Source organism: Zingiber officinale, chromosome 1A (assembly GCF_018446385.1).
Source record: "Zingiber officinale cultivar Zhangliang chromosome 1A, Zo_v1.1, whole genome shotgun sequence".
Classification (NCBI taxonomy): Eukaryota; Viridiplantae; Streptophyta; class Magnoliopsida; order Zingiberales; family Zingiberaceae; genus Zingiber; species Zingiber officinale.
The window spans coordinates 18338901-18362370 of NC_055987.1; the positions used below are offsets into that span (position 1 = coordinate 18338901).

Consider the following 23470-nt stretch of genomic DNA (forward strand, 5'->3'; position numbering starts at 1 on the left):
CCTTAGCTAAACTTAAAATTTATCAAGATTACCCTCATTTTCTTCAAGCACTACAAGAAAAAAGCCTAACAACAACGGTTTTTCACCGTTGTCGTAGCCCCTTTAGAGTTGTTGTTAAATGCCGTGTTGTTAAAAGGGGTGCCCAAAGACAACAGTTTTTAACCGTTGTCTTTAAAGGCAAAGACAACATTTTTACAACAAAAGGTTTTCTTTTTTTCTTACAACAAAACATCTTCACCATACCTAATAAATGCATAAAAAATACTCATAATCAACACTGTGAAAAATTATTTTAGATAAAAAACAAAAAAAATTAATACACAATTTTCTAATATTATAAATCATTCAAAATACTAAATTTCAAAATAAAATTTAATATACAATTTTTTAACATTAAAAAATAATATCTATAACATTCTGAAGAAATTTTATAGGCAACCAACAAAATTTCATAAGCAACCAATAAAATGATAACACTATTAAAACAAAGGTAGAACAATATAACACGAGATTTTCTACTTAGATGTCGGTGAAGAGGAGAGATTGCAGCTCCTAGTGCTCCTTAATTTGTTAAAGTCTCTCCATTTTTTTAGCTTGTCAACATTCTTCCCAATACTCTTGAGGACACCTATTCGAATAAAGATATATATTACAAATTAGAAACTAAACTGTACGCGTGATTCTAATTGCACTGCATAAATGTTACATAATCATAAAAATCATTTGATATAGTCATCTAACAGAAGTGCAAAAAGCGTTATCTATATAACATAAATGGTAACCTCTTGAAACAATAGTAGGAATGACTGCAGTAATTACTTGAAACAACATAAATCGTTAGTTTTGAAGGCAGAGTAGAGAGATGTCATGCAACTTTTAGAAATCAATGCAACATAATCTTAAAGAATAACATTATAGCAGGATAAAGATTGGACTTATCAAATCAATTCCATAATAGTAAAATTGTAAAACCAGGTATTGGTACAAATTGCATCACAAACTTCACATGGAATAAAGTGAACATAGTCGAATGAATCGAGATGCAAATATTGCAAATGTAAGTTAGAAAAAAAACTAAGAAATGATAAAGTAACTATAATTTAATCTAACTTACGATTTAATTCTAGATTTAAATCCTGTGGTGCTTGACTAAAACCCTGTGGCTCACCAGCATTTTTAGGGGGTAAATAAGCATTTCTATAATTATCCACAAAATGCTCACTTCCTTCTGAATTCTGTACAGAAAAAGAAAAAGAAAAACAAAATAGACGAGATTCAACAATTCTGTGGCAAGAAATATATAGCAAGCGATGCACAAATTACACATTCAAATTGACCTTGTGTATATGCTGAGGCGATGCATTGTCAAATTGCTGACTAGATGGCAATCCATCGCTTGGTTGTGTGCCCTAACAAAAGATAAAAAAATGCATGACATTATTAGGCCAACCAAGCAAAAGAAAAGCCTCTCCACAACATTATGTTATGGTTCATAAAAAGGAAACATTCTGTATTTTTTTTTATTTGTCTATGAAATACAGGTGATAGAGCATACATAAGTGTAGCTCGAGAGGCCTGAGGAAATTGATTGATCAGGATCACCACCTGGAGGACCTGGTTCAGGTTTCCGGACTTCTTTAAGAGCTTTCCTTATATCTGCAGCTTTCTAAACTGCATACTTCTATTTTTGCTCAATCTGGAAAGTAGAGTATGATCAGAATTAGTCTGCTTGCTCATATTGAACCAAAAAAATAGTTCTTTATAAAATGGCAAAGTGCAAAACTTACTTCAGGCTGAAGTTCACCAAATTGATATAGTATCTCAAAAAAGATACTTGCATCATAAAAAGTTTTTGCAGTATTCCTGTAATATTACTAGTACTTAATTTCCCAACCATTGTGAGACTACGAAAAGCCAGTGAAATGTCTTAATAGATATGCCTAGTTAGATAAGAAAATGATAAAGAAACATGTTCCTTCACATACAGATCTGCACGACCAGCACGATCTTGCTTATCTGCCTTTGCAAAAAGATTTGATGCAAAACCCTCCACATAAAGGTTGTCCTCAGGCCCTAACTGCAATGACTTTTTGTCCTGTGCAAAATCACAGAATCTGAATCAAAATGAAGCAAATTATCATCCAAAATATAAAAAGAGTATTAAAACGAAATTCAATGGTGATTCTCTTCAGATATTAGGCCTGGTTGCTTACCTTCAAAGCCCAAGCCTCGCCGTGATGGCTCTAGCTTGATCCCACGACACGGAACAAAAATTAGGGCACAAACCTCGCGACCACGATCCGATCGAGGGAAATCAGACGCAGGAACACCTACTCACTCCCTCGATCAGCAGCTTGGTGATCCCTCAAGCCAAGGTGATGGCGGCAAGGAAGGAGAGGCTCGGCGTGGCGGCGTGGAGAGAGGAGAGGAGGACTCGGCACGGAAAACCTAGGGCTCGGATGGAAAGAGTTGAGAAGAAGAAGAGATCGGGATGATCGGGCCGATCTCTAGACGACATGCTACCATTCGACGTCGATGATCATGGTTCATTGTCGCGTCGCCTTAGTGTTGTCCGCGAGAAAGAAGGAAGAGGAAGAAAAGGTTCGGGGAGGTGAGGAACTCGGATCGGGATCGACGTTAGGGAGAAATAATAAGAAAGGAATATAAATAATTAAACATTTCCTCATTTAAGCGGGTATCCCAAGCAGGCCTTATCCGTACCCGTAATTGTCCCCTCAAAACACGTCGATGAGAGAAAAATTTCTAGAAAATTTCTAAAAATTTTGAAAAATTCTATAAGGCTATTAATTAAATAACTCTATTTAATTAATCGATATCTCATGGAGAGCTCGACGCCCAAGTCGGGAGGGAAACTAGGCGGGAGAGGAAAAGCGGATGGACGCAATCACAATAGAGAAACTAGAGGAAGGCGGAGAGGGAAACGGATGCTGCGATAGCTAGGCTGAAGAGGAAGAGGGCACGAGGAGAGGAGAGGGGCGTAATAGCAGGGACAAGAGCACCAGAGTGGGGTCTGGACACCGCACAATAGATAGGAACCAGCACGGGATCGGAGAGGAAAGGATGATTGAATCCTACTACCTCATGGGTGGTGGGGAGATGAGCGGATTACTGAAGTTGCGAAGGGATCATGATGAAGAGACGAGGTGACGGTGAGATCGGCAGGAGAAGAGGATGAATGGGAAAAAAAATGAGATTGTTTAGATTTATATATGTAGGTTATTAAATAAATAAACTCCCATTTTATTGGTACTCGAAATAGGCTTTCTCTAAGTTTAATCGATTTACCCTATTAAATGTGGCATACCGACTCCGTTTATATTCTAAAAAATTTCTAAAAATTTTTAAAAAATTCTATCGCCCAAGGAAACGCCGAAAAGTCGATGCGCTAACACTTTAAAGGCAAAGCAGCGAGAGCGACGAGGAGCGTCTTTCGCGGAGGAGTCGCGAAGGAGGAGTCGGAGATAGGTTTTTGTTTGTTGAAGGGTCACAAAGAAGTGGGTTTTAGGTTTTTTTTCATGAAGTTAAAAAAATTGTTGTGTTTTTAGGATTCAACAACATTCAATAGACAACAGTTTAATAAAACTGTTGTCTTTGACACACATTAGACAACAGTTTTTTGAAAAACTGTTGTTATTTAAAAAATATTATGGTGAACAACAACAGTTTTCAATAAAACTGTTGTTACATGGAAAAAAGACAACAGTTTCTTGAAAAACTGTTGTCTATTAGGTGTGGTTAAATCCAAAATTTCTTGTAGTGAAGAAAATGCCAAAACCCAACTTGACATTTATTTTGTTCTTTTCCTTTTTGTGCCAATGAAAATTAAATCCATTTCTTCAAATTATGACACATTTTACTCTTCCAAAGAGTAAATAATAATTCATTTTATTTTCAAAGGTTAACAATAATCTTGAAAATGCTCTCCAAATGTCAACTTCATCAAGGTTGGGTTAACTACCTTTCCAATTAGAGTTGACACTCTCTAACCCATCTAAGGGGTAGAGAAGATGCTCGTAGGAACCCAATACCTATTGATGCTCTTTAGATCTTCTAGGTATTCATTACAGATAACTTCCCTTGATATCATTCTAATGACCTTTCTAGGCTTCTTAGAAGCCCTGGTCACTTCCTCTAGGTCAACTCTAAGAATAACTTCCCTTGTAACCTTGTTAGTGACTTTCTTAGGTTTTTTAGAAGTTTTAGTCACATTTGTTGTTACAAAATACTCCTAGGGATAACTTCCCTTGTATCTTTGAAATCTTGTTTATAAATCTGTTGATTGGGAAAGATTACTAGCAGATTTAAAATAAAATTAGAGACAGAATTTATATTTGAAATCAATTTTATTTTGTTAACTTAAAAATAAATTTATAAACAACTTTTTCATCTGTTTCTAAAATTAGAGACAGAGTATTTCTGTTTCAAAATTAGCTACGGGTCTTTCACTAACGAATTTTGGAGATAGAATATTTCGTCTCAAATTTTTTTTAGAGACAGAAAAATGACTTTTAGAGATAGATTTTTTCGTTTCTGAAGTCCTGTTTTCTTGTAGTGATTATTTGTTTGGTTTGATTTATTTGATTTAAGTCAGATGTCCAATGAGAAGATCTGAAAGACAGACAAGTTGGCAACAGACGAATTTTTAGGCACTAGAATAATTTGTCACAGCATTGGAGAACATCACAAATTACAGATGTGAAGATCCTTAATTCCTTGAATGATTGTGATGAATCTTAGCAGACCTTGCAGTAAGTTGTACGTGCACAGATGCATAGATGTTGTACGTGCAAAACATAAAATATTTACCATTTGTTATAAGTTTTCCATGACTAAATATTTTCATATGGATATTTAGCATGAGTTGCAAGGCCTTCTCACCAACAAGGAAGGGCACATTATCTTCCAGCAAGATCAGTGGGCATAATGTCACCACCTGCAGTGTGAATGCTATTATATATCAAGTAGTTTGACTCCTGTTCCATCTTCTCGAGGTCATGTTTGCTGTGTCATGTACCGAGATCAAATGGGCATGGCACTGTCAGTGCGACTCCGTTGAAACACAGTCTGGAATTAACCTCAGCAATGTTAACGCTCGAGGACTGAAGTTTTGGCTTCTTTGCAACATGATCACTAGCTCGCTTGAAGTTGAATAGTCATAGGGATGAGGCAGGAGGTAGTGTGGGTTAGTCCACCACACTGTTGAGTTTTGATACAATGATCTACGTTTGTGTTGAATAAATATGGATATATGAGGTAAATTAAAGCTTAATTAGAATCTAAAGCAGGGACACTGAACAAGAGAGAGGCAAATTCACTGCACACGGTACCCCGGTTCTGATCAGTTATGTACGTGACGTCATAAAAGAATGTAAAAAAAGAGTTTGTTTTATATAAATTTTAGTTATAGATACCATCATACAACTGTGTCAAGATGGCCGAGTTGGTCTAAGGCGCTAGTTTCAGGTACTAGTCCGAAAGGGCATGGGTTCGAATCCCATTCTTGACAATTAAAATTTTTGTAAAGGATACACATTCTTCTGCTCTTTTGTTGTTTGCTTATATTTGCACCGACTTTGTTGAAATTTTATCTTTTATGGGCAACAACCAAAGTGATCTTGGAAAGGTAAATCATCATCATCTATCAATTAAATTTTTTGCTAATTAAAATTTGTTGCTAGAATATACTTTTTATGTTTATTCTAAATACAAACTTCCTTTGTTGGTTCTTAATTTTGCTAGCATTACTTTTGCAGAGATTTGATTGGAATTTCAAGATTCTGTTTCTTTAGATTGAGGATTTTAAATTAACGGTTAGAGGTTTAAATTTATACAATGAGAAATAATTTCATATTAATATTCTGTGGCACGACAATGATAAGTAAAAAACAGTTGTAAATCAAGCATTCTTTTGAAACATAAAAAAGAGGGCCACTACTTCGCATAATAAATCGGAATCTAAACCTGCTTTGTAAAGATTGAAGGGGTTTGTCAAACAAAGCTATACATTATTGCAGAATTAGCTGATGCTCTGGATTCTTACAGGCAAGAAGATGCTGAATTTCAGCCGCTGGTTACAGCCAGTCGACAAGACAACGCTTGAAACGAAATGAGCCAATCAATCCTACAGATTTAGAAGAAGACAAGGCCACAAGCTAAGTGATCTTGGAAAGGCCAACCGCCATTTATCAAATACCAATCTAGCTATGGATGATGGCAGAGTTAATATAGAACCATAATTTATTTTTATGCATATAATCACTAGTAAACCAGATGCACCTTTAAGCAAGGAAAGACTGGCCGCTGATATATATAATCGTCACTGGAATAGAGGCAAAACCTCGAGTAGATTATCATGCATGTGGTTTTCACAAAACTAACCGTATTCTTAATCGAGCATCGTTAACATGATGAGCAAAGAGATTTGACAAAGCCTGTATTTAGGAGAATGATGCAAATTTTCCATAAATTACTAAACCAGCTGAACAGATTCAAGCACAGAGATACAATATGGATACTTGGATGTTAATTTCGTTTGCAGTATTACTTTTGTCGAGTCCACATGATCAATGGAGAAAAAATTTCAAACACAGCTATGATCAGCTGGATTATGAAAATGAATGTGTAGAATTATCACGCGACTGCTAAAAGTAGCCACCGGGAACGAAATCCTTGAGCCTTGCAAATTGATCGCCCTTATCGCAAAAGTAATAGTTGATTGTTTCGTACAAATTGAAGGAACATATTTACAATCAAAACAAATCTGAAAAATTACTTTTAAGTCCCAACTTTTGCATCAAGCATTCACGTTGGCATTTGCTTCGAAGTTGGAGCTTCTACTTCTCGAGCGCCTTCTGAAAATTGACCTCCTGTCGCTGTGAGGGAATGATGGTTGAGGTTCTAAGCTCGTCCGTGGAGAGGAGGAAGATGACCGTGCGAATCCAAAGAACGAGAAGAAACTGCGAACTGCTCGGTGAATTCCACTGCTCTCCCTCGACCTGGTCGGCATTCCAGGCCATGACACTCTTCTCGGGGCTCCGCTGTTATTGAATCCACCATCCATCTCTGTGTAAACTACGGGAAGCTGAACTTCCCCTGCTCTCCTGCCCCCGGAGAACCTCCCCACCGCGAAACCCCCGCCGGGAAGCCTCCATATCGTGAGACCCACGGTCTCCTCCTCGCTCCCGGCTGCAGCGGTCGTCTCGCCCTCTTCCGCCATTGCCGTGTCGTGTCCTTGCACATCTGTCGGCATCTCATGGCGGCAGACAGGGCATGAGTTCCGTAGCGATAGCCATGGCAAGATGCAGTCTTGATGGTAAATGTGTTTGCAGGGCATCTCCCGAGCCTCTACCCCGAGCTCGAAGGGGTCCATGCAGATGGCGCAATGGCAATCTTTCCCGATGTGTTCGTCGACAATCTCCACCGTGGGCATCGACTCGATGGCGACCTTCGACGCCGGAGAGTTGTCGCACCCCCTCCCGCGGACGATGCCGTTGACCTCGATCTGTGCGAGCTGGTCGAGTAGGCGGTCGAAGCCGGAGCCCATCAGGAAATCCGAGATGCTTTCCGGCAACGGTCGGAGGCCAGATCCGGTGCCGTCTTCGTAGTAGAGCTCGAAGCTGGTGCTGGAATCTAGATCGGAGTCGCGGGCGCTGCTGCGGGACGGGCTGCGGAGGGCGATGACGGGGTTAAAGGGAGAACGGTCGCGAGCCGACGTGCGGCGGTGGCGGCGGTATCTGAGATCGGACGACTGGCGGGGGAGGCCGTCAGCGGCGGATCCATCGCTTCCGACAGCGGGAGAACCAGGCGATGAGGGGACAAGACGGCGGCGGCGGCTCTCTGTGGGAGAGTGAAAGCGGCGAGGCGGCGAATCAACCTCCTCGAGGAAGCCGCCGTCGCAGTCGGGACAGACGATCGCCTCCTGCGGCCACACGCGGACGAACCGTCTACAGCGGTAGCACCAGTAGGAAGACGGCGTCGCCATGGACGAAGGCATCGAGCAAACAAAAAAAAAAAATCCGAACTTTCCCCCAGAAAAGGGAACGAAAAATCCAACCTTTCGGCCAAATCTCACGAGGCAATGAATCAATCAATCCGCAAACTCACAAATCTCAACTCTCCAAATTCAAACACAAAGACACCAACTCCCAAACAAATTCCCGATCCGGCACTTCGACGCCGGAGGCGAACGATTGGAATCAGGTGGACCTTGCAGGAGGAGGAAGGAGAAAAATGTATCTGATTTATGGCAGAAGGGAATTGTGGTTTTATCATGAGCTCAGCGAAGCATTCATCTCGCATGCCGGACGATGACGTGGCATCCTGTGGATGCCTTCACCTGCAGAGTCACTGTAATACCATTATCGTATATAAACGTGTAATATTTTTATTGGCCCAAAATTCAAGGTGGGCAATATTGACTGTACCAATGGGTCAAAGCAAAATTCAAGGTTGGGAGCACAAGTGGCCTCGGAACAGGTGCATAACCAATAACTTCTAGGCCCCACCTTTCTCTACATCTGATCTGACCACGTCAACCCATTAGAAAGATGGTAATGGTGTGGGTCGTCTTAATTGTGTCTCTTCGCAGCCGACGTCTTTATTCGCTACCAGCTGCGTCTAAATGCAGGCTCCATCTAGAGGAAGGAATAAAAATTTACTAAAATTTATTTTTAAAATAAATAAATAAATCTCATAAATCAAGATTAGAAAAAAGGAAAAAAAGGGGTAAATTAGAGAAAAATTTCTAATTATAATCACACTTTTTCATGCATTCCCCAATCTCATAAAATTTTATTTTCATTCCCTGCATATAAAGTCTTACTTATTTCAACCCCCTCATACAAATATTATTACATAAATTGCTCCTCAGATTTTTTAAATATAAAAATCTAAAAACGAGTATATTTCCGATTAAATTCAGCACTTTACACTAGAATCCAGTACTTTATGCTAGAATCGAGTATATTTTCTATCAAAATTAACCCTCATATTTTTTCATCTTAATAATAATTTTAAATAAGTATATTCATCTTATAAATTAGATATTAAATTTTAATGTATATTTTCTATTTAAATTCAGATGTTATATCCTACTCAAATATTATTCCTTAAATTCAACATTAAACATTATTTTACTAAATCTAGATATTTTATTCCATGAATCTATTTAAAGAAAATCTAATATATTTTTCATTCATTGAGGTAAAAAGAAAATTTTTTAGAAAAATATATCAAATTAAATTGAATTAAGATGAAATATTTTTGACTTACCTAAATATTTAAAATATGATTAAATTTGATTGATAAAAATAGTATATTGATAATTAAAATCATTTAAAAAAAATCTAGTATATTTTTCATCCGATTGAGATGAAAAAGAATCGTACTCAATTTGATAGACAATATACTATATTCTAATTTAATGTACTGAATTTAAGAGACATTATACTGATTTTTGAACTTTTTATACCTAAAAATATCATAGACAATTAGATAAATATATTTGACTAGGGAGTAAAATAAAAAAATTTTATGGATAGAGACTACATGTAAAGATTTATTTATCAATAGGGGTTGCATGTAAATTTTTCAAAAAGAAAAACGTATTTAGGTGTGCTTGTCCTACTGTGACCTGTACGTAGAAATTATACAGCAGCTGTTCCTGGAAGCTGCACGGGGCTTTTCTCGGGTGCTCACTCTTAGAAAGCCCTCAACTTTGAACACTCAGTAGTCAGTACCATTAAAGACTGCATTCTACCTTCTTTTCCTTTCACTTTGCCCATTCCCTTTCGGATATCATTATCAAACAAGAATGTGTTTGCCCTCTCGATTCACCTCCATTTGTCCTCAATAATTGCAGGATCGATAGAAACAAACTGCCATGTGCCCAAACGCTGTACTTTAACTAGTTGTATGAATGGAAGATAACGCATGCTTTAAATTAAAATCTCTTCTCAGTGCTTGCTTTAGCAGAATGCCTGGGGATGATGATATTGATTCCATGGAAGTTGTGGTCCTGATGCGCGTGACTCGGCGATGCAATTCCAGCTCACAAAGTTCTTCCAAATTTCCTCATTTTATTTTTGGCTTAAAAATGAAAAAAAATCTGCTCAAATTATTTTTTTTACCATAAGTCTCCTGGTGAGGATGTGTCCACGTATATCTTGACTCAGTCTTGCCTTTGGTTATGAGTCTGAATCCAATTGGCATGTTTAAGTTAGTTGAGACACTAGAGGAAAATATTATCAGCGTTATGGTTTCTGTTAGATTGTTGTTTATATCCAAAGGTAAATTAATTTAATTTCCACATGCTTAAGGTAATTGAGAGCAAAAGTTTTTTTTTCTTTTTCTGACGCAAGTAGAATTTGAATATCTCATTCCTTAATTCTGTGTAGATATTTATTAATTGTAAGATTGGACTAATTATAAGTATCCTGCATATGGGTGGGTTGACCTGACAAAGTCTCTCTAACCTGTTGGCACCAGTTGTTTAGCATATACCTTACCTCAGTGGCATCTAAATACTTAACTAATAATCAACCAACTCAAACCTATAAGTTAGACTTTTTCAAGTCTCTGATTTGACTTGCTTTCCTCTCAAACAAGCAAACAAAAAAATTTATTATATGTATAAATGCATTCTAGATGCATTGATTTTTCCACCATTTCTTGGAGCACAGACAACCTCTAATATTAATGAATGGCCTTCGTGTTTCAGCTGCCATCCCATCACCCATGGTCGACCTATTCATAGCTTCTTCCCTTATTCTTGACGTTTTATTTGAAATCATTAAATTTGTTTACAAAAATTCAATATAAGATATTATTTATTGGAACGGGAAAAGCAATGATCAAACCTGCAGGGATCCTACAACTCAGGCTACTTCTTATGTATACAAGTTTGAATTGCTTTAGGGTTAAACAAAAAAAAGGGTTTGAATTGCTTTAAAGTTTGGGATTTTTTTAGTTAAAATAATTGCTTTTAGTTAGTGTTTTTCTGATATAAAATGCGCATGTGGATCAAAAATTTGGTGAGAAGTTGATAGGGCCATAAATGCTAGAAGCATATGTTGAACAACTACTAAAATAAAGAAAACTAGTTAGTTTATGATCAAAACAACTGCATGGACAAGGACTTATTAAGAGGTTCCCACATGTAGTTTGGAATTTTTGTCCAACTTTTCAAAAAATATCTAGCATCCTTCTTCTTCTTCTTCTTGTTTTTTTTTTTTAAAAATATAATGCATTGTGTTTATATGAATTTAATCCTCCAATTTCATTGTTGAAATTAGATGGCAGAACTTAATTGGGCGGAGCTCAAAAGAGAAGTCAAAATGATTGAAAAATCGAAGCCCAAATGTGAAAGTGCAATTTGAGGCTAGTTTAGTAGATTAGGCCGAACCCGAAATTGAAGTCTAGCTCGACTGTGAGAGGAACTTTAATTGTTTAGTAAATAAAGTTTCGTGTCACTGCGGCCTTTACTGAAAAATCATTATCATTTATGAATCAAACTAGATTCTCTTGATATATGTTTAAGATATTATTATAAAATCACACGGTATAGCTAGCAACCAACCATATTAAACAAAGATATTTCCAATAAGGCTACGTATCATTTTAACTTCGTTTTGCAAATAATGAAAATCATTTTCTACAAGCTCTCCAATTTAGTAGATTTGGTTGCACTAGTTTGTTCAATTTGGTCAGGTGATCAGACAGTCAGCTTAGGCCAAACATGACAAATCAAGTGAGCTGTGTTAGGTTGGTCAGAAAAATGGATTGGGTCGAATAATCAAATTAGTTCAGTAAATTTGAACAAGCTAATCAATTTAGGTAGATCAATCATCTGATAAATCAACTGGGTGGATAGGTTGATCAGAAGGTTAAGTCAGATGGCCAAAGCTATTAGTTCGAGAGGAGCATTCGATCTGAGTAAACAAGTTCTAATTACTCTGAACAGATTAAACAATTAAAGAAAAATTAGCGGATTGATCAAGGTGGTTGATTCAAAAAGCCCAAGCCAATGTAATTGAATTAATGTCCTAATTAATTGACTTACTTAATCAAAGGATCAACTAGTCAATCAACTTCAATTAAATTAAGTCGGCCTATTAAAAGCAAATATATATATTTTCCATGACATATAATTATAAATAATTTAAAAGATTCACAAGAGCAGTGTTGAATAGGTGTGAATGGAGAAGAGGTGGAAAAAGATAGAAGCTCTATTGTGAATGAGATTTTAGTCTCACATTGGCAGTTTCATGGCATGTTGGTTGATTTATATTGGTTTACATACATTGAGGATTCAAACAAATGCATGGGGAGAGACCCTCTCTCATGCGTGGGTGCACAAGGGCGTGCAAATCCAGGGTCCGGATTGCACTGAACCATGTTGACTCGTATGCGAGCATGACCTGCACACGCTGAATGCCGGACCGGTCGGGACAAAATTTACCCAAGTGGAACAACCAACCTTTTGCTGATGTGTAACTGATGCATTAAAGTCGAGATTAATGCAGAATCAAAACAGTGAGCGTTTCACTGCTCGGCAAGTAATGGTACGCTACAGTTGATCTGAGCTCGTATATAAGGAGCTTGTGATCACAGACAAAAGGTAGATAGCAACACAAGCAGAAGCTCTCCACCTCTATTTCCTCATCCTCTATCGTGCAACTCCTACTCGGCAAAGTACCCGTGATAGCATTCGGGTGTCAGTCAGTTCGCCATGACCACTAGTGCTTGGTAGAATCATGATCAATCGTTGTATCCTGGGAAACAGACGACCTGAGTAAACTTCAGAGCACTGCCGGAGGTGGGCCGAATCTATTTCAAGGAAACTACATCAGTCGCAAGCCTCGGTCAGTTCTCCCGGTCAGTCTCTTCATCCGCCTGTTCGACCTCTTCGTCTGCCCGGTCGATCTCGTCTCTTGCCAGACCTGTCTGCCCGCCCGGTCTGCCTCTCGCTAGACCTATCTGTTTGCTCGCCCGGTCGACCAGTCTGTTTGCCCGACCTGTCAGCTTGCCCGGTCGGTCAGTCTGTTCGCCCGATCTGTCTGCTCGCCCGGTCGGCCAGTCTGCCAGACCGACCTGTCTGTTCGCCTGGCATGTCTGCCCGTCCGGTTAGCCTTATTGCCCGACTGATAGTACTGCTCGGTCGGTCTCTCTGGTTGGACGGCTGCTCTGTCCAATCGGACTCTATGCTCTCAACTGCTTGACTCAGTAACACAAACCTACTGCTTAGCAGATCTTTCCTCTCAACGACTGAGTCCGATCTGCTGCTCTTCGGCACATAGCAGAAACCAACCCCTGCTGGCAGCCTAAGAATATCCGCTCAGGTCATCTCTATTGTAAGTTGAATTTAAATTTTGTTTAATTTTAAATTCAGCTAAGTTCCCAAAATCTCCGGCAACAGATTATTTATCAAACAATCTTGAAACAGATTCGATTCTGTTGAGATAGCCACATAACGGAATGTTGAGGTGCAATATACTCAACACGTGCAGACCCCCTCCGCCCCGATTGGAACTGTGCCAATCAACCACGACGAAAAGCCAGAGAAGTTCAGTGGACTGAACTTCAAAAGGTGGCAGCAGAAGATGCTCTTCTATCTGACCACGCTCAATCTGGCTCGGTTCTTGACCGAGGACCCTCCCAAGCGTGCTGAGGATGCTGATGCGCAGACCATCAGTACAGTGGAGGCATGAACTCATTTTGAGTTCCTTTGCCGAAACCACATCCTCAACTGCCTTGCCGACTCGCTATACGCTGTGTATAGCATGAAGAAAATTGCTAAGGAGCTGTGGGAGTCTCTGGACAAGAAGTACAAGATGGAGGATGCAGGGGCCAAGAATTTCATCGTGGGACGATTCTTGGACTACAAGATGGTTGACTCCAAGACGGTGATCAGCCAAGTTCGGCCAGGAGTTTCAGGTGATCTTGCATGAGATCCACTCAGAAGGGATGGTTCTCAGTGAAACCTTCCAGGTGGCTGCTATCATTGAGAAGCTGCCTCCCGGCTGGAAGGACTTCAAAAACTACCTGAAGCACAAGCAGAAGGAGATGAATATGGAGGAACTCATTGTTTGACTTCGCATCGAAGAAGACAACAAGAGTGCAGAGAGAAAACTGTTCTCTTAGGCTACTGTGAAAGCCAACGTGGTCGAGCACGGTCAAATCTCGAAATGGAAGAACCATAAGTCTTCCAAGATGGGACCCAGAGGAGGCATCAACAAAAAACAGTTCTTTGGTAAGTGCTTCAACTGTGACCGAGTGTGTCACAAATCTTCGGAGTGCAGGAAGTGGAAGAAGAAGCAAGAGACCAACCTGAATGAGGGATCAGAAATGGACGACCTTTGCGCAGTGGTCTCAGAACTGAATCTGGTTGGTTCAAACCCGCGACAATGGTGGATCGATATTGGAGCCACCAGACATGTGTGCTGCAACAAGGAGCTGCTTCACAACTTCGAAGAAGTCACTGGAGACAAACTGTTCATGGGGAACTCAGCAACCTCAGACATCATGGGCCAAGGAAAGGTGGTGCTGAAAATGAGTTCGAGCAAGGACCTTACTCTGAACAATGTGTTGTATGTTCCGGAGATTCGGAAAAATCTAGTGTCCGGATCACTGCTAAGCAAGCATGACTTTCACATTATTTTTGAGTCGGACAAAGTTGTATTGTCCAAGAATGGAGTGTTTGTAGGAATGAGCTATGTATCTGATGGGTTGTTTAAGCTCAATGTAATGGTGATTAGGCCTAAGATAAATAAAACTGAAAGCTCTTCTACTTATATGCTTGAGTCTTTGTGTTTGTGGCATGGTAGACTAGGACATGTTAACTACAATGTATTACGTAGATGAATTAATATACAAAACATACCTACATTCCACCTTGACCTAAAACACAAGTATGAGATTTGTGTTGAAGCAAAAATGACAAGGTCATCTTTTCAACATATTGAAAGAAGTAAAGAACCACTTGACTTAATCCACACTTATGTGTGCAACCTAAAAAGTACGCCAACACATGGTGGTAATAAATACTTCATCACTTTTGTAGATGATAACACAAGATATTGTTATGTGCATCTTCTCAAAAGTAAGGATGAAGCTATAGAGAAATTTACTCTCTATAAGAATGAGGTTAAAAACCAACTTAATAGAAATGTTAAGGTGGTTCGAAGTGACCGACGCGGTGAATATGTATCACCGTTTGCTGAGTTATGTGCTGAACATGGGATCAGACACGAAACAACAACTCCTTATACTCCTCAGCAAAATGGAGTTGCTGAGCGAAAGAATCAAACTCTAAAGGACATGATGAATGCTCTTCTATTGAGCTTTGGATTACTAGAGTGTATATGGGGGGAAGCTGTGTTAACAGCTAATTACCTTTTAAATAAAGTGTCTTGGAAGGAAATAGATAAGAGCCCTTATGAGTTGTGGAATGGAAGACAACTGTCTTACAAATATTTACGAATGTGGGAGTGTCTTGCCAAAGTGTTGATGTCTGATCCAAAAAGGATTAAGATAGGACCAAAGACTGTTGATTTCCTATTTATTGGATATGCATAGAACAACAATGCTTATCGATTTATTGTGTATGAATCATACATACCGGAGATACACAAGAACTCAATAATCGAATCGAGAAATACCTCTTTCTTCGATCATGTGTTTCCATATAAGACCCGTGAGGATTCTAGCTCCTCAAAATGGGTATATGAAACACAAGATGAAGATAATGATGAAGAACTTGTGGAGGTTGAGCCTAGACGGAGCAAAAGAGCTCGGATAGAAAAATCCTATGGATCAGATTTTATTACTTTCATGTTGGAGAGTGAGCCCTGAAGTTACTCAGAAGCTGTAGGCTCTTCTGATGAACCTCACTGGAGAGAGGCAATTGTATCTGAGATAGAATCTATCTTGCAAAATCACACTTGGGAACTTGTGGATCTTCCTCCAAAAAGTAAACCACTAGATTGCAAGTGGATTTTAAAGAAGAAAATGAAGTCAGATGTCACGATTGATAAGTATAAGGTCAGATTGGTAATCAAAGGATACTGACAACGAGAAGATCTCGATTACTTTGATACATATTCTCCGATACTGAGAATAACTTTCATTAGAGTATTGTTGGCTATTGCCGCTCTATGGAATCTCAAAATACATCAAATGAATGTAAAGACTACCTTTCTAAACAGGGATTTAGAAGAGGAAATCTACATGGAGCAATCTGAGGGGTTTTTTGTTCTAGGACAGAAAAATAAGATATGTAGATTGGTGAAGTCATTATATGGCTTGACAAAAAGAACCAAACCAGTGACATGAAAAATTTGATAATGCCATGAAAGAATGTGGATTCAAGATCAATGAATGTGATAAATGTGTCTACATGAAAGCCACAGAGAGTGACTATGTTATCTTGTATCTTTATGTAGACGACATACTTATCATTGAAAGTAATGATAAGATAATAAAATTCACAAAAGGTATGTTGAGCTTAAGATTTGATATGAAAGACATGGACCTAACTGATGTGATTTTAGGAATCAAAATTCTTAGAACAACAGAAGTACTTGCTTTTAGTCAGTCCCATTACATGGACAAAATTCTTGAGAAATTCACCAAGGGTGATCCTGCGTTGACACGAACGCCGATAGATACAAGTCAACAACTATAAAAAAATCGAGGTGAAAGTATCTCATAGCTAGAGTACTCTCGAGTGATCGAAAGTCTGATGTACCTGATGAGTTGTACACGACCAAACTTGACCTACGCAGTAAGTAAATTGAGTAGATACATGAGTAATCCCAATATTGAGCACTGGAAAGCGATAATAAAAGTACTGAGGTACTTGAGGTATACTCATGAATATGGACTGCACTATACAAGATATCCTGCTATGATCGAAGGATACAACGATACAAGTTGGATATCTGATATAAAAGACTCTAAGTCTACGAGTGGATATGTCTTCACTTTAGCAGGTGCAGCCATTTCCTGAAAATCTTCTACGCAAACAGTAATAACCAGATCCACGATAGAATATGAGTTTGTAGCTCTTGACAAATATAGTGAAGAGGCTAAATGACTACGGTAATTCTTAGAAGATATTCCTAGATGGCTGAAACCTGTGTTGACAATTTACATACATTGCGATAGTCAATCAGCAATTGGTCGGGTATAGAGCCATCTGTTAAATGGTAAGTCTAGACATATATGTCGTAGACATAATACCATTAGACAACTACTCTCAACGGGAGTTATCACTGTTGACTATGTGAAGTCAAAGGATAACCTAGCAGATCCGCAAACCAAAAGGTTAAATTGAGAGTTAGTTGCAAGCTCATCACAAAGAATGAGCTTGATGTCGTTGTTAGCGATCAGTGCAGATAACACCCAACCTATGCAGACTGGAGATCCCAAGAACTAGGTTCAAAGGGACAACTAATCTGCACTGACTAGACATAATGTGAGGGATAATGATAACCATGATTTTACTGCATTATTTTGATTCATATATGCATGATTTGATGTTGATTTCATAGGTTAAAATCATGGTTATATCACATTTTGTGCATTGTCTGTATTTTTGGAATTAATTGCAAATTACTTTATTTTTATATTATTTGATGTTAATATTTGATTGTTATTTTGTAGACATCAAAGGATCTTGAATTTGGATCTATTTGGACCAGAATTGGGCTCGAATCGGAGTTCAAAAGACAAGATCAAGCTTTGGGTCGATTTGGGCCGTTTATCAAGAATAGGAGAGATCTGAACCATCCGTTGAAGATCTGGCCGATCCAACCTAATAGGGAGAAGATCTAAGCCATTGATGAAGATCCAGAAGTTTTGATCCAGATCTGAGTTCATCCAGCCATTGATCCAGCCGGATTAATCTGGACCGTTCAATGAAGACTGTGCAGATCCGGGCCATCCAGTGATGATCTGATCGATCCGACCTACGGGAGAGTAGATCCAGACCCTAGATCAACATTAGTACCTTCGGATCAGATTTTGGATGACTTTTCACCGTTGATTTAGCCCGGAATCATCTCAGCCGTCCATTCAGATCCAGATCTGATTTAAATCTGAGAAGCTACACTAGCATTCCTCTTCGTCGATCCCCTTCGCGCAGCTCAGTCCCAGCGCGCATCTTCCAGCGGATTTCGGCCCCGATTCTTCCTCCAATCAATCTATCAAGCTTCAACTTCATTGTAGAGCTTCACGGCAGCTCATCTCGATCATCTGGAGCCTCCGGCGGGTGTTCCCTCCGGCGAATTCTGCGTTTCTGTCCTTCTCTGTTCCCGCGCCGATTTGAAGGTGGTCTTCCAATCGGCGACTCCGATTCCCATCAGCGACGTTCGGCGGTGGTCCTCCGACGTTCCTGAGCTCCATCCGGCATCACACCGCCATTCATAGCATCATTCCAGATTAAGAGTTGGGAGGTTGCAGAAATCCAGCTTTCGGCCATTCTTGGGGTTTTGGGTTGTTTTAGCTCGCCGGAGGTGGTCCGTCGGTGTAGCTGAGCATTCCTTGAGCTGATACGCTGCTGAAGTTCTCCACTGAGGTCCAAAGTTGGGTGGTCTCAACTTTGGCACTCTTGTGTGACGGCAAGAGTGTGGAACTTGAGTAAATTGGTTGCGAGTTGGATTGGTTAGGGTTTAGTTCACTTTTATTATTGTTTTGTAACTTAGAACAGATTACTTTTATGTTTTGTTATATTTTTATGCAAGTAGTTAGCATTTCTTTCCTTGTTGAAGCTTAGTTTAATTTTAATTTGTTGCTTGGTTAAGTGTTTAGAGTTTAAATTCAAGCTAGGGTTTTAATTGGTGTTGTAGATCAGATTTATTTGCATCTTGTATTTTATTCCTTAGTTTAAGAGTGTGTCAATGATTTAATCTCAATGTAGGAGTGACAATGCGTTAAGGTTTGATTGTTGGCACATAGGTAGATTTTAGTTATGCTTTAGATTAATTTCTTTACTGCTGTGTTTTCCTTTGTAGATTTATATTCAAAGTATTAAACCCCCAACTCCATTTTTATATCGAAAACCCCAAAAATAGGAATTAAAAGACAATCCTAAATTACATTCTACCGTTGGTTCCTCGGATCGATCCTGGGCTCGTTACTACAACGTTATTGTTAAATTAAGGGGTTCAGTGAAATATTAAATTGTTAATTTGATAAGCCTATTTGTGACAGATTCGCTTACCAAATTTTGGCGCCGTTGCCGGGGAATATATGCAATGTTTGATACTTTTTAGGATTGTTGTTTTGATTGCTTTCATGATTATATATCCATGTGTTTGATTTTATCGGTTCCTGAGTCTTCTGATTTTATTTGCTAGTGTTTCAGTGTAAGAATAGGAAATTCATGCAACCATGGATCCATTTTATCCGTATTTTGGAGATTGGAGGGATAGTTATTACTACCAGCCTCAGACTCAGTTTTATCAGTTTGAATATCAGTCCTACCTACCTATGGAGCAGCGGAATAGGTATGAGGAAGCACAAGAACAAATTGAAGAATCAATGTGGAAATGCAATGAAGTTATGCAACAAATGAGAGAGCATCAAGAGCAACAATTTGCAAGGATACAGAATATTCAGAGTCAGTTAGATCAGATGGCATCATCCATTAATCAGTTACAAGCACAGAACTCCAGTGGAGAGATGGAGAGTAGTGATTTTGTCAGGCCTGACCCTACTTCTATTTCTTCACAAGAATTTTCTAGTTTTATTTGTGATGATGATGTAGTTGTTAAAATTTCTGATTCTACTAATGTTGTTGCTTTAGATGATGTGAATGATGCAGGTATTGTTGCAAAAGATGATTTAAGTGTAGGGGAATGCTTACTGGAAGCATTACCTCAAGAACCACCAAGAATGGAGGATGTAAGTGTAGGGACTTGTGCTATGGAGCCAAGCACCCAAGGATCACCACATGAGGTTGAACATTCACCAGAAAAAGAGTCTGAGCATTTATTTGAGGAGAAAGAGATAACAAACACCACTCCAGGTACCTCTCAAGATGACAAGGTGAGTATTTTGTGTAATTTTTCAGAAAATTTTATAGAGGTACCATTTATTGATTTTATTAGATGTGATTCATTTCTTGATATATTTTTTACCCACACTAATATTCTCCTATTTTCTTTTTATCCCACATGCGTGTGGGAGGTGTTTTCTTTTACTGATGTTGTAGGAGAACATAAGCTTCCGGAGTGGGTGCTTAAACTGAACCGCCTCAGACCTCCAGAAAGATTTTTGGAAGGAAAAATGATTAATAAAAAGAATTTAAGTGGAACCATGATTACTCCACTTCCGGGGTGGCTACTACTTCTAAACCTTCTTCAACCACCGGGAATTAAAGGGGAGTTAGTTCCAATTTTACCTTCTCTTGCATTTTGAGTCATGCTTTGTGCTTACTTTTTCTCTAATAAATTTTTTATACGTCTCTTTGGTTTCATACTTTGCATTTGCACTTTGTTTATACATTTTACAATTTTATTTCCATACTTTGCATTTAGTTGGTATACATAGCATGTAATTTTTAATAAAAGTTTCCATGGAAATTTTCTAGTAATATTTTTAAGATGGTAAAAGTCTCTTTAATTTGATCATCAATTTTAAATCATTGGACATGATTGAATGCTCTACTTACATGATATTGGTTAAAATGGTAGTGGATTCCATGTTGATCGATTTAGCTTGATTGCATGAAAATACCTAGAGAGGACCACTTAAAACCTACATTTTATTTTCTCTTGTGTGGCATGCACTCATAGCAATTGAAACTCTAGAACTTGCTTAGCTTCTTTTCAAAATCATAATAGCATTTGTATGCATAGAGATGAAGGATTTTGTCATTCTTGTGCCATCCTAATTTCTAATTTCTTTCTCCACAATTTTCTTGAAACATTTTCATTTAGCATTCTAATTCTTGATTCCCTTTGCTTGTCATTATTTCATTGAGAATATTGGTTGAATTCTTGATGAGTTAGATTGTGCAAGATGACCAAGGTTTACGTGTGGGGGAGAATTAGTATACATTTGAAGATGTTGAAGGTTTTGGATAGTTCTTTGCATTGAATGCTAAATCTAATTGTTCTTTGAGTCTATTCTTGGAAAGAGCAAGTTTCAATAGTTTGGAATTTTGGAAGTTGATACTATGGAGATACACTCAACATCTTAAGACGTTTTTTGAATGTTGAAATTTAGTTTGCAGTGCTAAATGCAGGATTTTGTGCCAAGTTTTCTTGCAAATCTTTAATCAGAAGAGTTTAAGTGAAGTTCTTGTTCTCGTAAATCCATTTGCTTTCAAGGAGAAATGCAAGAAAAGTTTGAAACAATAGAAGAAATTAGAAATGTAACTGAAACAGGAAGCTCTTTTAGCTATTGATATCTGATAAAAAATGGATTATAATTCAGAATTCAATTGGAGACTATCAAATTGCTGGAAATGGAGCAGTGCAGTATTCAGTCTCAGTTCTGAAAATTAATTGTTAAAGAGATGGACCAATTGTTGCATTATTAGAGCTGCTGATATGGAAGACTATGAGCCGTTGAAACATGGATTTGTTGCTGAAAATCTGATCATGAAGCAGATTATGAAACTTCCTGAGTTCTGAAGACTGCTGTTTAGCAGAAATTCAGAAGATATTGGAGTAATTGAAATGCTAGATTTATGGTTGCTGCAGTGCTGTTATCAGAGGATGGAAGCTGGGCAGCAGTAAATGGAATTCAGTGCTATTATCAATGGAGTTTTTAACTATTCTAATAGATTCGGTTGTTGGGAGGTAAAATCAGAAACAGAGGAAGAGAAAATCTGCAGAATGAATGAAGAAAAGACAGTGACAAGGAAGGTGTTATGTTGTATTGTACGAGAATGCAAAGTGTGGGGATTATTAACGTCCATTTTAGCAGATATGCAACTGAGATGTTTATGTATGCTCAGTGAACTTCAAAAAGGTACAAAATTTGAAGGATGGATTGAATAAGTATGGATAAAAAGTATATTTCTGAAATGTCTCAGCAGGTACTAATTCTGAAACTAAATCCTGGAATGCAATTCAGTAATGTAATCAATTCTGCTGTTTCTCAAGTTGGTATCAAAATCTGTGACTTTTAATAGCTGAAACTTAGTCCGGAAAGTTGCTGAGTTAGATTACTGAATTGATTCTAATCTGCAGTACAATTTAGTACAATTATTTGTATGATAAACCAAGGCTATAGGAATTCAAGTGCAGCAGATGAAGAGGTTTAAATCAGAAAAATAGAAAGATTGTAGACAGAAAGTAAGGATAAAATCAGCAGGAATGGATTCGAAAATAAGAATTCAGAATGTAAAGGTACATCTAGAATTTTGAAATTAGATGTGGATTGCTGGATATGAATCAGAGCCTATCGAATTCAAGAAGAAGTAAGAAGTATAGATGGTATAAGGAACTTGTTGTATTTCTGGAATGCAGAAATTTTCCAACCAATGAATACTGGATTTGTTAATTTGAGTTACTGAATTTTCATGCTTGTTATCATTAATGTCGATGAAGCATGCTTGATACACAATGGAATGATACATTATCTGGAATTGGAAATGTTGGGGAATGCATCATGGAAACAAACTTGTAGAAATTGTTGTGTGCCAAATTTATGTTCCAAGCTTCTGATCAGTGAAATCCACTTTGAACATAGACTTTCCATTAATACCACTTCCAACCTTCCATGATTTAAAGGATGCAACCTGATGTATACTCTGAAACTGTCCAGATTTACATCTAATTTCCATGAATGCAAAGCTATAAAGAAATGAGCCATGGTAATGCAGCAGTCTGTGAATTCTGCAAATCTGTGCATGCATATCTGATTTCTTGTTGTCAGATTCTACTGAAGATGAAGTTGTGCGCCAAGATTTCTTTTAATAAGTAACAGAGCAGAATTAATTTGAATTGCTGGGAGGTGGAGTTGGAATAAGGGATTCATGTAATCTGAATTGTAAATGCTAGCAGTGCAGTGCCGTTTGAATTTCTGTTATAAGCTGAATTCTGAATGTGCTGTTACAGGATTCTGGATTGCAGGGTTTCAGAGGTGGTATTTCAACTCTCAACAATTCAATTCATACCTTTTTCAATCTGGATTTTACAGAATCTTGAAGATTTAGGTTGCTTAAAACAGTGAAGTGAGAAACTGGAAATCAGAATTCAGTTTGAGATTGTTATCAGAAACTAGAAGAATCAAGTTCTGGAAATAGAAGATTTGGAAATGCAGAAACAATGAACTCTTGTAGCCACTGGAATCTAACATTGGGAAGAAGAATTCGAAATTAAATTGATTCGGATTTTCAAGACTATAAAACTGTGAACTTTGAAACAAAAGCTGTGAATTGGTGGAAGCTGCTGTTTGGAGGTCATACTTGTTTGATTTCTGAATCAACTAGATATGA

General features: G+C 38.2%; 1 protein-coding gene, 2 long non-coding RNA genes and 1 other non-coding gene across 4 annotated transcripts; 1 reads left to right on the forward strand and 3 right to left on the reverse strand.

Annotated features, from left to right (window-relative positions):
* Positions 1-1210: 1210 nt before the first annotated feature.
* LOC122000724 lies at positions 1211-1648 on the reverse strand. Its single transcript, XR_006117212.1, has 3 exons — positions 1556-1648; positions 1338-1409; positions 1211-1235 (listed from the first exon to the last, which is right to left on the reverse strand). It is a non-coding gene; the product is annotated as an uncharacterized LOC122000724 (long non-coding RNA).
* Positions 1649-1657: 9 nt separating this feature from the next.
* LOC122000731 lies at positions 1658-2097 on the reverse strand. Its single transcript, XR_006117213.1, has 3 exons — positions 1986-2097; positions 1788-1863; positions 1658-1696 (listed from the first exon to the last, which is right to left on the reverse strand). It is a non-coding gene; the product is annotated as an uncharacterized LOC122000731 (long non-coding RNA).
* A 3349-nt stretch (positions 2098-5446) lies between these two features.
* TRNAL-CAG lies at positions 5447-5527 on the forward strand. The gene has a single exon. It is a non-coding gene; the product is annotated as a tRNA-Leu (tRNA).
* Positions 5528-6690: 1163 nt separating this feature from the next.
* Positions 6691-8262, reverse strand: LOC122020073 (probable E3 ubiquitin-protein ligase RHC2A). The gene has a single exon (XM_042577809.1). It carries the CDS (start codon positions 8012-8014, stop codon positions 6815-6817), a length of 1200 nt encoding a protein of 399 aa, XP_042433743.1. The 5' UTR covers positions 8015-8262; the 3' UTR covers positions 6691-6814.
* Positions 8263-23470: the final 15208 nt, after the last annotated feature.